The following is an 18,381-nucleotide window of genomic DNA, read 5'->3' as shown; positions in this document are numbered from 1 at the left end:
TTATTAGCTAGGTAATAAATGGCAAATGCAACTTTCGTATATATGGGCTCACTAATACCATGCAGGGCAGAACAGAGAACTGACAGGATGTATGTAAACAGTTGTTCTTATACTGTGTGGGTGCAATAATTGAATAACATGGATTTCTAAATGTATTTTGCGACGCTCGCGCAGGCGACGTGTCCGATCTGGTCAGCATGTTACGCTAACAAACTCGCAGGGGGTTGCATAGCAACAGCGTCAACTTCCGGCAGACAGGCGAAGCGCTAGTACAGTGTTCGCTTACCGAAAACTCAAATGAACTAATAGTATACCAATAGTATATACTCAAGTATATCGTATAATAGTATGGGTATTAAAACACAGCTCATGTTGTCTTTTTTGGGGGTAGAAATGCCCATTTATTTTCAGCATTTTCAGTCAACGTTTGATTTCAGCGACGCGCCCCAACAGGCAGTAAATACGTCACTGGTGCGCGCCCTGAGTCTTCCTTTCTCTCGTCCTAAAGATGGCGGCAGGGGTGAGTAAGATGGAGAGATGCCTTGTCACTTAATTGTTATTTGCTTTTCAGCAACCATCTGTACAAAATCTCCCCCATCCGTCTACTTATCCATTACCTTTAGTATTCCTGACACATTTAGCCACTTTAAACTTCATTGCTATGTTTATTTTATTTTTTAACCCCTCATAAAGTATTCATTGACGATGCAGCATAATAGCATTTGCGATGGTAAAATGACGCCTCTTTCCGTACCTTGTGCCACGTTGGGTTCTTCAGAGTCCGTGACGATTAATGAATGAAATTACTTGCTGCCGATTTTGTACCGTGTGTGTCATGGCTTATTTACAGTTTTTATTTGCAAAGTATCCATACATTGCCATCCGGAGTCTATGGGGAGCATACTTGTGGCTACTTAGCTAAATAGCTAGGTACTTAATGGAAAATAGGTGGTACTAGGTAACAGTAGGTATCAAACTAACTAGTTCGCTTGCTGTTTGGATAAGATTGTGATCAACTATAGGGGTAGGCCACTACCAATACAGGATATTAATTATGGTTGCCAAAGTATCTTTGTGATGTGCCCTAATGACTTGGCATAACTTTGACTTTAGCAAGCTGTTGCCAATGCAAGGAAGTGAGATTTAAAGGGGTGTAACCTCTGCCTGCACTGGTTGTAACAATGGGCATATCCTGTACATTCCCAACACCAAGGGGCTAATTGTGTTGCTTGTTGTGTAGCTGTTGTGAGATATAAAAATAAATAAAAATTAAGCTGTTTTACTGACATTCTTCTGATGTATTGTTAAAATGTTTTTTTTTACCAGCAATCAGCTTCTAGGCTAGCTCAAAACCTGACAGATGGCGATATTCAGTCGTTTCATCTTACCGTCCGAAGTCCTATCCCCCGTGGTTAGCACTTAAAACATCCATAAAGTGACTCATATCAAGGGATGCAAGTCTCGGATGTTGCGTTTAGCCAATCGGGCTGCAGCAGTCTGTTTACCACTGGCTAAACGCAGGGCACAACATAAGGAAGTAGCATTAGCTTAAAATTTTGGTAAACTAGGCTATTTCGTCACATTATAAGCGCAGCAATGAGCACAGGACAGTAGGCTATAAGTGCACATTTTCCAAAATGCAATACGTTTCTGGAACACGTACACCGCAAATTTGCTGCCTTTTAGTGCTTTATTATAAAGTTAAAAAATAAAATAAAAATTATGGTGAAAATGATCTTCCTCAAATTTGGTATTTGACTGCAGTCATGACTCGTGACTGACCGGTGACAGTAACAGCCCTAAGTAGGACTAAGCTTTTTATCTGTGGCTGGGGAAACTGTCCCATACTGTAGGGTGTCTACACACTGCCCCAAGTGGTTGAAAACAAGATTTCATTCAATTTCACTTCCTTGTGTTATAAAATACATTTTTACCAAGACAAATATAATTATTCATGTTCTTAATCTTTGAGTGCGATTTTTCTCTTAACACATCAACATTATATCAAAAAAGTAGATTTTTGGTAACCTAATGCAATCGTTAATAATAACCGAGTGGCGCTGCTTTCTCACACTGTCTCGAGGAATTTACATGTTGTGTTTAACGTCTGCAAAGTTGTTTCCTCAGGTCACTAAATGAACATGACACGGGCTGAATTCAAATTAAAAAGTTATGAAAATAAAAAGCTTGCTGTACCGCTCAGTGCTCCGTTGACATTCTACAGAGAGAGAAATCGTTGAAAAAGAACAGGAATTTGGCATTAAATTGAAAGGCGTATGCTAAACTATTAAAGTACTACATTTAAAAAAAATGTATTTGACTTTTATTTAACTTGGGGCGGCAGGGTAGCCTAGTGGTAAGCGCGTTGGACTAGTAACCGAAAGGTTGCAAATTCGAATCCCCCAAGCTGACGAGGTACAAATCTGTCGTTCTGCCCCTAAACAGGGCAGTTAACCCCCACTGTTCCTAGTCATTGAAAATATGAATTTGTTCTAAACTGACTTGCCTGGTTAAATAAAGGTAAAATACATAAACTATGCATGTCATGTCTAAAAAATGATATCTGTCCTATGTTTTATATCCGCCGGATTCAAGAAGATGAGTTCAAGGAAGAGCCTGTCAGTTAGCCTTCATTTTCTCGCAGCATCCAGCCTAGCTGACATGATACTTTTTTCCAGATTATTTTTTACCAGTTAATTTTTTCTCTGGACTCAATTGATTAAGTCACCCTAATTTTGGTCATCCTACAAGGGTAAAAACTCCCAATAAGTTAACATATTAATAACATAATTTGACCCATTGGTCAAAAGGTGTTTTTGATTGAACACCCTGCATAAGCCTATTGTTAGAAACAACTAGTTATGTAGCTACTGGTGTTTCTACTTGTTGTTCCTGCCTAAACCACCACCTGGATCTAGAAGCACTACTGTGTACAGGGTTTCTCTCTCCATTTAATATAGTTGTGATTGTTCCCTCTTCTCCCTTCCGTAGACTCTGTACACGTATCCAGAAAACTGGAGAGCCTTCAAGGCTCAGATTGCAGCCCAGTACAGCGGTGCCCGCCTCAAGGTACTACATGTTTGTCATATTTATTTATTCTTATTGGCCAGTGATTTGTTTTTAAATGTTGTATTTTGTATTGGTTTTACTACGGCTGTAACCATGACAACGTAACTCTGTTTACACAAGCAGCCCAATTCTGATCATTTGCCACCCATTTTCAATTTGACCGATCAGCTCTATTGGGCAAAAGATAAGAATTGGGCTGCCTGAGTAAACACAGCCTAATTTCTCTTGGGATGAATAAAGTATCATCTCGTCTCTCTTAAGGTGGCCAGCAGCGCCCCCGCCTTCACCTTCGGGCAGACGAACCGTACTCCCGCCTTCCTCAACAACTTCCCCTTGGGCAAGGTCCGTTTCTGTATTCATTTTGTAATGTGATCCATCTGAAATGGCACCCTATTCCCTATGTAGTGCACTACTTTTGACCAGGGTCTTATATAGGGAATAGGGTGCCACTTGGGATACTAACATGGTTTACCTTGTACATATCCTTGAACTTGGATGATAAGATGTTGTATTGTCTGTGTTAGCAGCGCTATATTCCCCCCCCCCCCCCCCCCCCAAAAAAAAATAGTTTGTATGATGCAATGATGTTTTGAATTTCTTCACCTGAAATAATCATGAAGTTTTTATTGAGCTTTTTAACCCTGAGCATCAGACGTAAACATTGGCTATTGGTTGGTGTCTCCCATCTAGGGACAGGTGTTGAAAATGGACTCCCAACGAATCAAATAAATGACTGACTCTTGTTTTTCCTCTTTTTTTTTTTTTTACTGTTCCCCCCCCCCTCAACAGGTTCCAGCTTTTCAAGGCGATGACGGCTTCTGTCTTTTCGAGAGTAATGCCATTGCTCACTACCGTAAGTCTGCTTTTCACATCCTGTCTTATTCTGAATTTTTAACATGGAAATAGCTGTTCTATCATTCAGCCTACAGTAGCAGCCAATGTGTGGTGTTCAATGTAGCCCTACATTCCATGAGACTTGAGGAGAAGAAAAAAAAAACATGCAGAGCTTGACATTAACCTGATTATCCACTTATCCTTCAGACAAGGGGGTGACTAAAAGATAGTGTGGTGGTTGATACATTATTCCCATACCATTTATTATAGAGAATCAGAATCTATGCTACTCTCTGCCTATTGGCTACTTGGCATATTCAAGCCTGTCTCAAAATACATCACTGAGGCAAAAGAAAAAGCTCTTTACTTTACTCGCTTTTCAAAGATGGCTAGAAATGCACATGTTTTGTCTTGCTGGAAGCAACCACTCCCCTATTGCTGACTACAAATCATCTATAACTGGACTAACAACTCAAAGTAGCAAAGGATATGAACAAAATGTGCATGTGGCTACATGCAGCTCTTCCTTTAATCTCAAAACAAGCGCATCTACTCACAACTGCTCATGCTGTGAACACAGTCCAGTTCTAAGTAAATGACACAGATCCATATATGGCAATGGTCTATTTGCATATAGGCCTACTGCAGCTCTGATTGGTTATGGTGCACCGGTCTGTAGGGTACGGGCTTAGTCGTTCAATAGAATCCGATTCGTTATGCCTACAACCCAAATCTATTGCATAATAAGCTTTGCGTACGAAGTCTTGCAGTTTTGTTTCGGTATGTTGGATTGAAAGTGACTAATATTGTGTTGATTCGATCACAATTCCCACAGTAAAGGGAAACGTGCTTCTCTGTGGGTGGGGGGGGGGGGGCAGAGATTTCTTCTGAGCGCCCATCTTAGAGGGAACATTGTCCAATACGGTAGTTACAATGACGGCCTCCCGGGGAACAGTGGGTTAAGTGCCTTGTTCAGGGGCAGAAGGACAGATTTTTACCTTGTCAGCTCGGGGCATTTGAACGAGCAACCTTTCAGCTACTGGCCCAACGCTCTAACTAGGCTACCTGCCGCCAGGCAGACGGGTGGCCAGTTACCCTCGTCCTCCTCGATAGCTGACCTCATGCAGGGTTTGGTTTCCAACGGCCCCAGTTCATCACCTGAATGCTTCTAATCAGCTATCAATCATTAAACCTGATTGGCTGCATCGGTTGTATTTCTGGGGATGCAACCTTGGTCTTCAGCCCCATTCTCATCCTTCTTCCAGTGTACATTTGCACACTTTCTCACATGGATTTAACAAGGTTTGGAGAATTGGGACTCGACCCAAGCCTGTTTAGCCAGTATCAAACCAGAGGCGCGCCCCCCCCCGTAGTGTCTAGTAGAGAACTGAGGTGGTTAGAGGCCCTGTCCTCTCCGGTAGTGTCTAATAAAGCAGGGGTTCTAAACTCTGTCCTGCACCTCCCCTTGTTTGAAAGTTTAGTTTTTTGACCTAGCACTACACAGCTGATTCAAATAACCAACTCATCAAGTATTGATTATTTAAATCAGCTGTTTAGTGCTAGTGCAAAAAAACAATATGCACCCAGAGGTGGGTGATTGAAAGAACTGTGTTGCCAGTCGGTATAGTAATACTGTGGAAGTTTAGGTGCCAATCACCATATAAGTTCAAAGATGAAAAGGCCGGGAAGGAGGAGAGATGACTAGAAACAATTCGGTTGACCGTTTTTTATGTGTAGATTAATTGTCGGAGTAGAGGACCTTGTGCATTTCAGGTAAAATAACAACTCAATGTTTATATCCCAGGACAAATTAGCTAGCAACAGCAAGCTAGCTAAATAGGACAAATTAGCTAGCAAGCTAACTAGCTAAATTGCCATACATGTTTAATGCTTTTCGACCTGTTCCCAAATTAATGTAATTGGTTAAGAGTTTGTTTAGATATTTTATCCTGCGTGTTGTGATTGCGTGTGGTGTGGGGGGGGGCAAGATAAATGTATGCACGATGGTGCACGCGAGCAGCCGGTTTGGGTTCCATGTGATAGGATCAGGGATTGAATCACCCGAATCAGAGTGTTACATCCTCTGAACATTTATATAGCAGCAATTCCCTTACCCATCTTTAACCTGTCTAGGACTAGCCGGAACCCCGCTCCGCTAGCGGAACCCCTCGCCAACAGCCAATGAATTTGCAGGGCACCAAATTCAAATCAACAAATCTCATAAATCAAATTTCTCAAACATGCAAGTATTAGGCACCATTTTTAAAAATACAATTCTTGTTAATCCAGCCACAGTGTCTGTTTTAAAAAATCCTTTACAGCGAAAGCTCCACAAACGATTGTTAGGTCACCACCAACTCACAGAAAAACTCAGCCATTTTTCCAGCCAAAGACAGCAGTCACAAAAAGCACAAATAGAGAGAAAATGAATTAAAACCTTTGATCTTCATCAGATGACACTCATAGGACTTCATGTTACACAATACATGTATGTTTTTTTCCGGTAAAGTTCATATTTATATCCAAAAATCGTATTATACTTTGGCGTGTTACGTTCAGTAGTTCCAAAACATGCAGTGATATTGCAGAGATTCACTCATTATAAATTGATAAATTCAAGTGTTATGCATGGAACTTTAGATAAACTTCTCCTTAACCTGTTATACCTGCAATCCCGATACCGGGATCGATTTGACAGCTACCAGTGAAAATAGAGGGCGCCAAATTCAAACCACAGAAATTTCATGATTACAATTCCTAAAACATACATGTGTCTTATTTAATTTTAAAGCTTTTCTGGTTGTTAATCCCACCAAATTGTCCGATTTTTCAAATAGGCTTTTCAGCGAAAGCACTACAAACGATTGTTAGGTCTCCACCAAACTACAATAAGCACAGCCATTTTCCAGCAAAATACAGAATTCACAAAGTTGAAGTAAAGAAAATGAATCACTAACCTTGAATTATCTTCATCAGATGACACTCATAGGACTTCATGTTACACAATACATGCATGTTTTGTTTGATAAAGTTCATATTTATATAAAAAAAAATATTGTTTACATTGGGGCGTTAGATTCACTAGTTCAAAAACATCAAGTGATTTTGCATAGCCACATCATTCAACAGAAATACTATAAATACATAAATGTACATGATAATATAGTTATACGCATGGAATTATAGATATACTTCTCCTTAATGCATCCGCTGTGTCAGATTTTAAAACTTTACGGAAAAAGAAACCCATGCAATAATCTGAGACGGCGCTCAAAAGTAAAAACACCACAGCCGCAAAGATGGCGTCAACATAAACAAGAAATTCCCTTACCTTTTGATCTACATCAGAAAGCACTCCAGGAATCCCAGGTCAACAAATGTTTGTTTTGTTCGAAAATGTCCGTTATTTATGTCCAAATACCCTCTTTTGTTAGTGCGTTTGGTATACATATCCAAACGCTAATTCTGGTCGGCGTTATATCGGACAAAAACTTCAAAAAGTGATATTACCGGTCGAAGAAACATTTCAAACTAAGTACAGAATCAATCATTAGGAGGTTTTTAACATATAGCTTCAATAAAGTTCCAACCGAAGTATTCTTTCTTGTCTTCGTGAGCATTGGAACGCAAGTGACAACCATGAGGAAAAAGGATCACAAAATGGCTGCTTGATGGACATCTGATATATTCTGCTCTCATTCACTCCCACAACAACATAGAAGCGTCATTATCATTTCTATTGATGGTTGACATCTAGTGGAACCCCTAGGCAGTGCAACATAATTCATATCTCAAGGGGATTTCATTGGGGACTCTGTACATACAAGCTCTGATTTCTGACTTCCTGTTTTCAACTCAGAATTTTGCCTGCCAATATGAGTTCTGTTATACTCGCAGACATCAAATCAAATTTATTTATATAGCCCTTCGTACATCAGCTGATATCTCAAAGTGCTGTACAGAAACCCAGCCTAAAACCCCAAACAGCAAGCAATGCAGGTGTAGAAGCACGGTGGCTAGGAAAAACTCCCTAGAAAGGCCAATACCTAGGAAGAAACCTAGAGAGGAACCAGGCTATGTGGGGTGGCCAGTCCTCTTCTGGCTGTGCCGGGTGGAGATTATAACAGAACATGGCCAAGATGTTCAAATGTTCATAAATGACCAGCATGGTCGAATAATAATAATAAGGCAGAACAGTTGAAACTGGAGCAGCAGCATGGCCAGGTGGACTGGGGACAGCAAGGAGTCATCATGTCAGGTAGTCCTGGGGCATGGTCCTAGGGCTCAGGTCCTCCGAGAGAGAGAAAGAAAGAGAGAAGGAGAGAATTAGAGAACGCACACTTAGATTCACACAGGACACCGAATAGGACAGGAGAAGTACTCCAGATATAACAAACTGACCCCAGCCCCCCGACACATAAACTACTGCAGCATAAATACTGGAGGCTGAGACAGGAGGGGTCAGGAGACACTGTGGCCCCATCCGAGGATACCCCCGGACAGGGCCAAACAGGAAGGATATAACCCCACCCACTTTGCCAAAGCACAGCCCCCACACCACTAGAGGGATATCTTCAACCACCAACTTACCATCCTGAGACAAGGCTGAGTATAGCCCACAAAGATCTCCGCCACGGCACAACCCAAGGGGGGGGGCGCCAACCCAGACAGGATGACCACAACAGTGAATCAACCCACTCAGGTGACGCACCCCCTCCAGGGACGGCATGAGAGAGCCCCAGCAAGCCAGTGACTCAGCCCCTGTAATAGGGTTAGAGGCAGAGAATCCCAGTGGAAAGAGGGGAACCGGCCAGGCAGAGACAGCAAGGGCGGTTCGTTGCTCCAGAGCCTTTCCGTTCACCTTCCCACTCCTGGGCCAGACTACACTCAATCATATGACCCACTGAAGAGATGAATCTTCAGTAAAGACTTAAAGGTTGAGACCGAGTTTGCGTCTCTGACATGGGTAGGCAGACCGTTCCATAAAAATTGAGCTCTATAGGAGAAAGCCCTGCCTCCAGCTGTTTGCTTAGAAATTCTAGGGACAATTAGGAGGCCTGCGTCTTGTGACCGTAGCGTACGTGTAGGTATGTACGGCAGGACCAAATCAGAGAGATGGGTAGGAGCAAGCCCATGTAATGCTTTGTAGGTTAGCAGTAAAACCTTGAAATCAGCCCTTGCTTTGACAGGAAGCCAGTGTAGAGAGGCTAGCACTGGAGTAATATGATAATTTTTTTTGGTTCTAGTCAGGATTCTAGCAGCCGTATTTAGCACTAACTGAAGTTTATTTAGTGCTTTATCCGGGTAGCCGGAAAATAGAGCATTGCAGTAGTCTAACCTAGAAGTGACAAAAGCATGGATTAATTTTTCTGCATCATTTTTGGACAGAAAGTTTCTGACATCAAACAGTTTTAGAAACGTAAGTGTTATCTATCCAATACTAATAATAATATGCAAATATTAGCAACTGGGACTGAGGAGCAGTCTGTTTGATATGGGCACCTTTCATCCAAGCTACTCAATACTGCCCCTGCAGCCATAAGAAGTTAATGCATCCGCTGTGTCAGATTTAAAATAAATACTTTACGGAAAAAGCAGACCAATAGTCTGAGACGGCGCTCAGAAAAATTATCAAATTAGCCGCCATGGAGTCAGCAGAAACCAGAAATCACATAAATATTCCCTTTGATCTTCATCAGAATGCACTCCCAGGAATCGCAGTTCCACAATAAATGCTTGATTTGTTCGATAATGTCCGTTATTTATGTCCAAGTAGCTACTTTTGTTAGCGTTAGGTACACATATCGAAACGCTCGTGCATTACTTCGGACAAAAACTTCTAAAAGTTATATTACAGGTCGAAGAAACATTTCAAACTAAGTACAGAATCAATCATTAGGGTGTTTTTATCATAAATCTTCAATAAAGTTCCAACCGGAGAATTCCTTTGTGTCTAGAGAAGCAACGGAACGCAATATCATGGGGAATGCGCATGACCAGGAAATGGCTCTCTGCCAGTAACCTGACTCATTAAGCTCTTATTCAGTCCCACAACACAGAAGCCTCATTCAAGTTTCTAAAGACTGTTGACATCTAGTGGAAGCCCTAGGAAGTGCAACTTCATTCATATCCCAATGTGAATTCATTAGGGCCTGGGTTGAAAATATACCAACCTCCAGATTTCTCACTTCCTGTTTAGATTTCTCAGGTTTTTGCCAGCCATATGACTTCTGTTATACTCAGACATCATTCAAACAGTTTTAGAAACTTCAGAGCGTTTTCTATCCAATACTAATAATAATATGCATATATTAGTAACTGGGACTGAGGAGAAGGCCGTTTACTCTGGGCACCTTTCATCCAAGCTACTCAATACTGCCCCTGCAGCCGTAAGAAGTTAAGATCTGTGCCAACATTCTCATCGTATGTACTGTCTTCTCCTCCAGTGAGCAATGAGGCCCTGCGTGGCAGCAGTCCCCAGACCCAGTCCCAGGTGCTTCAGTGGGTAAGCTTTGCTGATGCTGAAATCATCCCTCCAGCCTCTACGTGGGTTTTCCCTACCTTGGGAATCATGCAGTTCAACAAGCAGGTATGTACTGCTATCACTGTATACCGACGCGCTTTCCAGCTACTCTTTATTGAAATTACACTGTAGACGATCAGATATCACAACCATGGTTTTAATCTACCAGCCACTCAGATTGTTTATGAAGCAAATCATTTGTATCTGTTCCACTTACTCTAGCTAACAAATTCATGCTTTTGCCTTTTTCTCCCTGATTTAGAAGATACTGTTACACAAACATGCTAATATAAGCCTACAGCAGCACTGGTATCAGGCTGTATAGACTAGCTAAGTGTGCTCTGACTCAGTACATTTATTAGCTAACTAGTGATTTAGCATTAGTCTAATACGCATTTATTTTCGCCACAACATGCTAAGAAAAGACAGACTAGCTGTTTGCAGAAATCCTGCTTTCTGGAATATTCCACTGGGTACAAATGGTATTTGTTTTGTTAAACATCTTGAGTGCTGAGGTCTATCCTGACGGACTCGTCTCTGGGGGGGCTCTTGTACTGAGGTCTATCCGGACGGACTCGTCTCTGGGGGGCTCTTGTACTGAGGTCTATCCTGACGGACTCGTCTCTGGGGGGGCTCTTGTACTGAGGTCTATCCTGACGGACTCGTCTCTGGGGGGCTCTTGTACTGAGGTCTATCCTGACGGACTCGTCTCTGGGGGGGCTCTTGTACTGAGGTCTATCCTGACGGACTCATCTCTGGGGGGGCTCTTGTACTGAGGTCTATCCTGACGGACTCATCTCTGGGGGGGCTCTTGTACTGAGGTCTATCCTGACGGACTCATCTCTGGGGGGCTTTTGTACTGAGGTCTATCCTGACGGACTCGTCTCTGGGGGGGCTCTTGTACTGAGGTCTATCCTGACGGACTCGTCTCTGGGGGGGCTCTTGTACTGAGGTCTATCCTGACGGACTCGTCTCTGGGGGGGCTCTTGTACTGAGGTCTATCCTGACGGACTCGTCTCTGGGGGGGCTCTTGTACTGAGGTCTATCCTGACGGACTCGTCTCTGGGGGGCTCTTGTACTGAGGTCTATCCTGACGGACTCGTCTCTGGGGGGGCTCTTGTACTGAGGTCTATCCTGACGGACTCGTCTCTGGGGGGGCTCTTGTACTGAGGTCTATCCTGACGGACTCATCTCTGGGGGGGCTCTTGTACTGAGGTCTATCCTGACGGACTCATCTCTGGGGGGGCTCTTGTACTGAGGTCTATCCTGACGGACTCATCTCTGGGGGGGCTCTTGTACTGAGGTCTATCCTGACGGACTCATCTCTGGGGGGGCTCTTGTACTGAGGTCTATCCTGACGGACTCGTCTCTGGGGGGGCTCTTGTACTGAGGTCTATCCTGACGGACTCGTCTCTGGGGGGGCTCTTGTACTGAGGTCTATCCTGACGGACTCGTCTCTGGGGGGGCTCTAGTACTGAGGTCTATCCTGACGGACTCGTCTCTGGGGGCTCTAGTCGTTGGAAAAGCCTCATGGCTTTACCCTCAAACCTACTGCCGTTAGCCCTGTGGGATATTAGTGCAGGACATTACTAATAATAATTATCTATAAATTTACCGAAGTAGTTTTAAAGTTCACCTCTTCCCCTCTCGTTTTTATTTAAATGACCATATCAATTAGTCAATGGAAACTTTCTCCAGGCCTTCATAGCCTATCGTCTATTTGGGTTATAACACAAAACATGTTTTGTGATGACTCACTGTGATCTTGCATTTTGGTTTAGTCTGTATTGCTGTTATTAATGTGTCTCACAACAGCTAGATAATTTTAAGTCACATACTATAGCAATCATCTGGGATGTGTCGCATGACAATTTTAACATTTGTTTAGGTGACTAATGCTAAATGAAGTGTCTTAGGAGCAAACTTATCTCTTCTGGTTTAAGGGTTACTCTGCTCAATGCTCAATTTTGTGCCATGTCTCTCACCCTGTAGCCTCTAGACTTGCACAATGTAATGTATTTATTGTAAATGTAATGCATTGTGTGTGTCGTCCCCCCCCCCCCCCCACCCCCAGGCAACAGAGCAGGCCAAGGAGGAGGTGAAGAAGGTTCTGTCTGTCCTCAACCATCACCTCAACACCAGGACCTTCCTGGTTGGAGAGCGAGTCAGCCTAGCTGATATCAGCGTGGCCTGTAGCATGATCTGGCTCTTTAAACAGGTTTGATATTCTTTTTTTTACTGTTATGACAACAAATAAACCTAGGGGTTTCATGTCCTCTGACTTCGTCTAGGTGGGTGTTTCCATATCCATTCCTCAAGAAAGTACCTCTTGAACTGCACACATTTGGCTACTCAATGGCTTGTTGAATCAGGGAACCCTTTATGTTCAAACAGGCTGTGTCTCAAATTGGCTCCCTGTTAAGTGCACTTGTATAGGGAAGTGTTCCCGTTAGGGTTTACCAGAGACGGGGTAACCCTGGTGATGGACTACAACAGTGTTCCATTCAGGATGGTTTACCAGAGACGGGGTAACCCTGGTGATGGACTACAACAGTGTTCCATTCAGGATGGTTTACCAGAGACAGGGTAACCCTGGTGATGGACAACAACAGTGTTCCATTCAGGATGGTTTACCAGAGACAGGGTAACCCTGGTGATGGACTACAACAGTGTTCCATTCAGGATGGTTTACCAGAGACAGGGTAACCCTGGTGATGGACTACAACAGTGTTCCATTCAGGATGGTTTACCAGAGACAGGGTAACCCTGGGGATGGACTACAACAGTGTTCCATTCAGGATGGTTTACCAGAGACAGGGTAACCCTGGTGATGGACTATAACAGTGTTCCATTCAGGATGGTTTACCAGAGACAGGGTAACCCTGGTGATGGACTACAACAGTGTTCCATTCAGGATGGTTTACCAGAGACAGGGTAATCCTGGTGATGGACTACAACAGTGTTCCATTCAGGATGGTTTACCAGAGACAGGGTAACCCTAAAACACACTTTCAATGTAGATTGAAAAAACCATGGAAGGGTTTTGAATTCAGGACTGGACTTAATCTGGGTCCCGGGAAACTGGCCTATATGTGGCTTTGATGTCTAATGACTTAGCCTAGGGTTAGTATTTCTCTAGTCATTCCTCGGGGCAGAACCCTTATGACTGCACATATCACCTCTAGCTACAAACTTGACCAATGTATGGGAGACATTGGCCTAAATGCTACATCTTTAGTTTAGATTAGTGGAGCTGTCCTCGTGGCTTTAAATGTCCCTCTCCTCCTCCTGTAGGTCCTTGAGCCTTCCTTCCGCCAACCTTTCCCCAACGTGACCCGTTGGTTCCAGACCTGCGTCAACCAGCCCCAGTTCAAGACCGTGCTCGGAGAGGTCAAGCTCTGCGACAAGATGGCTCAGTTTGATCGTAAGGACCAACTGTAGATGAAAGGATTCTACCACATATTGTTCTAGTTCCACAGTGCTTCATAGAAAGAAAGAGAAATATTTATTTTTTTGCTCATTTGACATATTTTGATATATTTCTAAATGAGAAGTAATTGGGAGTTTTTGTTTTCATGGAGAAGATCGAAAAAGTTTATATGACGTCATTTGTCACCCACCCAAGACCGTACTATCATGACAGAGGCATCCCCCTCGTTGTGAAATCTAATCCTTGGGAGAATAACGCAGGACTTTGGCACAGGTTAAAGTAGACCCAATCTACAATAATCTGACTAGAAGACCTGGGACAATAGTTACTATATTATGAGTTATGAGTGGTGCTGGTACACCCCCTCTTAAAGCACTGATGTATGCTAATATTGTGGTCAAAAGTGTAATGACATTTTGTTTTGATGTTAAAAGATTCAGACACAGGGAAACACTCGGTGTAGTACACTACACTGGATTTGTTATTCAATGTCTTTTTATTGACTGTGTTTATACACCAGCCAAGAAGCTCTCTGACATGCAGCCCAAGAAGGACACCCCTCCCAAGAAAGACACCCCTCCCAAGAAAGAGAAGGCTGGAAAGGAGGCAGGCAAACCTCAGGAGAAGAAGGATAAGAAGAAGAAGGAAGAGAAGGAAGCTGCCCCTGCCGAGGAGGAAATGGACGAGTGTGAAGCAGCTCTGGCTTCAGAACCCAAAACAAAGGACCCTTTCGCTCACCTACCAAAGAGGTACATCATATGTCCACATACATCAGACCTGAGGGTTATACTTGCGAAGCTGGATTAATGAGTTAGCCAGCTAACTTGCCTAAAATATTGTGATATAACTTTTTTAATGTGAAGATGAGCTTGTCATGGTGTAATTGACTCAACAATTCTAAAACATTTGGAGTATTTTTGTAATCATTTGTGTTATGTTGTATTTATAAATTGTGTAGATGCAGGGCTCCCTCATAAAATAGATGAGACTCTCTGCTAAAAAAAAAAAGAAGTTTTCTTAATAAACCAGAGTTATTTTGGGTTGTTTATCAAAGTTAGCTGGCTAACTCATTGACCCAAAGGGGGTATATTATAAAGCTGGATCAATGTGTTAGCCAGCAAACTTTGATTTAGCAACCAGAAATAACTAGATTTTCTGGTTCATTTAAAAAAAGCTACACTTTAACCTTTCAAACACATTTGAGGACTGGGGGCTGACCTGACGGTCTCTGGGGTGCTCTAGTACTGAGGTCTATCCTGACGGACTCGTCTCTGGGGGGCTCTAGTACTGAGGTCTATCCTGACGGACTCGTCTCTGGGGTGCTCTAGTACTGAGGTCTATCCTGACGGACTCGTCTCTGGGGGGCTCTAGTACTGAGGTCTATCCTGACGGACTCGTCTCTGGGGGGCTCTTGTACTGAGGTCTATCCTGACGGACTCGTCTCTGGGGGGCTCTAGTACTGAGGTCTATCCTGATGGACTCGTCTCTGGGGGGCTCTAGTACTGAGGTCTATCCTGATGGACTCGTCTCTGGGGGGCTCTAGTACTGAGGTCTATCCTGACGGACTCGTCTCTGGGGGGCTCTAGTACTGAGGTCTATCCTGATGGACTCGTCTCTGGGGGCTCTAGTCGCTGGAAAAGTTGATCGCTTTACCCTCAAACCTACTGCCGTTAGCCCTGTGGGATATTAGTGCAGGACATTACTAATAATATTTTAAACTGTTTTTCGCTTTTTCATTATGGGATGTGTGTGTGTGTGTAGATGAGGAAACGCATGAATTTAATTAATCCATTTTAGAATAAGGCTGTAAAATAACAATGTGGAAAAAGTTTTCGGGGTCTGAATACTTTCCGAATGCTCTGTATATATTTTAACCTCTTGAGTTATTAGGTGACGAGGGAGTGTACAATCTCTCCCCCTGTTCTCCTGATTCCTCGCTCCTCTTCCTGCAGTGCGTTTGTCATGGACGAGTTCAAGAGGAAGTACTCTAACGAGGACACGCTGACTGTAGCCGTGCCCCACTTCTGGGAACACTTTGACAAGGAGGGCTACTCCATCTGGTACGGCGAGTACAAATTCCCAGAGGAGCTTACCATGACCTTCATGAGCTGCAACCTCATCATGGGTGAGATAGCTACCACAGCCATCCATAGGCTCTATACCCACAGCCATACATACCACAGCCATCCGTAGGCTCTATACCCACACAGCCCTCCGTAGGCTCTATACCCACACAGCCCTCCGTAGGCTCTATACCCACAGATCCACAACCTTCATGAGCTGCAACCTCATGGGTGAGATGTAGAACAGTCGTAGCTCCACACGTATCAGACTCCAGCTGATCATTTCAGAAGTATCCATGTACGTCGTACTGTAAGTGATAGATATGTCAACTGTTCATAGGGACGGCCCGGTAGTGATAGTTATGTCAACAGTTCATAGGGACGGCCCGGTAGTGATAGTTATGTCAACTGTTCATAGGGACGGCCCGGTAGTGATAGTTATGTCAACAGTTCATAGGGACGGCCCGGTAGTGATAGTTATGTCAACAGTTCATAGGGACGGCCCGGTAGTGATAGTTATGTCAACAGTTCATAGGGACGACCCGGTAGTGATAGTTATGTCAACAGTTCATAGGGACGACCCGATAGTAAAGATTTAACTGTCATGCTAATCTCACTCTTCACGCCGCGTTGCAGCTGTGTATTTCGTCAAGGATTTCACATGTAGCAATCATTGTCAAAAATGGAATGTTGGAGTCCGGGGGGAGGGGGGGGTGTACCTGAGAATGTCCGGGGGGTACTGAGAGCTGCTTCATCTTTCAGGAATGTTCCAGCGACTTGACAAACTCCGCAAGAACGGCTTTGCCAGTGTGATCCTGTTCGGAGGGAACAACGACAGTAGCATTTCTGGAATCTGGATCTTCAGAGGACAGGACTTAGCTTTCACTGTGAGTTTCTGATTCCCCTTGGGCTGTTTTGGGGTGGAAGGTCATTTCAGTAGACCATTATTGTCCATTATTCCCCCTGTGGATTAATAAAGTTGACTGAACAGTCTTGGGGATACACTGGGGACTGGTTTCCCAGACATATATATTAAATGTAGACCAGGATTAAACATTTTAAATGTTCCCTTGACCAAGCTTTTTAGTCCTGGACTGAAGTTGATCTGTGTCTGGAGAACTGGGCTTAAGGGTGTCCGAGAGAATTACCGCTGCAGTTCTGAATTGAAAACGTGCTCTTAGAAAACCACGTGCTACAACTGTATACAATTGAGTGACTCGGTTAATCTTGTTTTAGTCTCACCAAGAATTTATTTACCCTACAGGTCCATTCTTCTGTCCCAATGTTGGGAATTCAATGATTGTATGATTGCTTTTAGTTGACCACCTATAATTTCTCCCTCCTGTGTAGTTGTCTGATGACTGGCAGATTGATTACGAGTCGTATGCCTGGCGCAAACTGGACCCCGACAGCGACGAAACCAAGACCATGGTCAAGGAGTACTTTGCTTGGGAGGGAGAGTTCAAACACGTGGGAAAACCCTTTAGCCAGGGCAAGTGCTTCAAGTGAGCAGCGTGGAGGAGGATGGCACCATGACCCCTATACGTCCGACGCTATACATCAACACCTTAACCTAAAGGACATTCAAACACCTTGTGCTTGGACCTTCTCAAACTGATCTTCAGTTGGAGTGGATTGTGTCTCAATGGTCCTTTGAGTTGACAAATAAACATGTTTTCCACAATGCCATTTTCTGGATTGTTTTTTGTTGGGGTGATGGAATGCCCCCCCCCCCCAAAAAATAATATATAATGCTAGATGACTTGTTTTACTTCGAAAAATTTCGACCATTTTCTGTTTTGTGGCCTTGTTGTATCCCATCACCTAGCTACCCTGTTTTATAAGCCTGAATTTCCTTTCAATTTTCTAAGTCTGTTTGTGCCATCCCAGGTCAGTCATTATCATGTTTGGCTGAACAATGAGCAATGTATTTGGGAAGAGCACAAACAGATCTGGGACCAGGCTAATTCAGTATGAAATAATCATATTTGTTTTCTCTTTTGATATAGCAATCATGGAGCTGAAATCTGGACAATGAATAAATGGTTAAATTTGCTGTCCATAAAATAATTGGTTGCGTACATTAAAGCCTTTTTTAATGTGGTGAAAAATAAATAATTGAACATCTAGTGCCTCCCGTCCCTCGACCTTAGGATTCTTCTGTGCATACAGTGGGTCTGTCGCACCATGTTCCTTATACATAAAATGTTTGTTTTTTAAATTAACTAGGCAAGTCGGTTAAGAACAAATTATTTACGATGACGGCCAAACCCAGACACCGCTGGGATGATTTTGCGCCGCCCTATGGAACTCCCAATCACAGCTGATTGTGATACAGCCTGGAATCGAACCGGGGTCTGTAGTAACACCTCTAGCACTGAGATGCAGTGCCTTAGACCGCTGCACTAGTCGGGAGGGTGCTACTTTTAACCAGGGCTCATAGGGTGTAATTTGGGTGTCAT

At 43.4% G+C, this 18,381-nt stretch overlaps 1 protein-coding gene and 1 non-coding gene across 2 annotated transcripts; both read left to right on the top strand.

Moving 5' to 3' along the window:
* Positions 1–233: 233 nt before the first annotated feature.
* LOC109865046 (elongation factor 1-gamma) lies at positions 234–18,046 on the top strand. The gene is made up of 11 exons (XM_020453161.2): positions 234–520; positions 2,992–3,069; positions 3,331–3,411; positions 3,859–3,922; positions 10,350–10,492; positions 12,501–12,644; positions 13,721–13,850; positions 14,377–14,605; positions 15,809–15,981; positions 16,682–16,806; positions 17,270–18,046. Exons 1-11 carry the CDS (start codon positions 509–511, stop codon positions 17,426–17,428), a joined length of 1,338 nt encoding a protein of 445 aa, XP_020308750.2. The 5' UTR covers positions 234–508; the 3' UTR covers positions 17,429–18,046.
* Positions 3,646–3,719, top strand: LOC116355115 (small nucleolar RNA SNORD36). Its single transcript, XR_004204360.1, has one exon. It is a non-coding gene; the product is annotated as a small nucleolar RNA SNORD36 (small nucleolar RNA).
* Positions 18,047–18,381: the final 335 nt, after the last annotated feature.

Source organism: Oncorhynchus kisutch, linkage group LG19 (assembly GCF_002021735.2).
Source record: "Oncorhynchus kisutch isolate 150728-3 linkage group LG19, Okis_V2, whole genome shotgun sequence".
In the NCBI taxonomy this organism is placed as follows: domain Eukaryota; kingdom Metazoa; phylum Chordata; class Actinopteri; order Salmoniformes; family Salmonidae; genus Oncorhynchus; species Oncorhynchus kisutch.
Note: the sequence above shows the minus strand (reverse complement) of the source record. Positions and strands in the feature narration are given on the sequence as shown.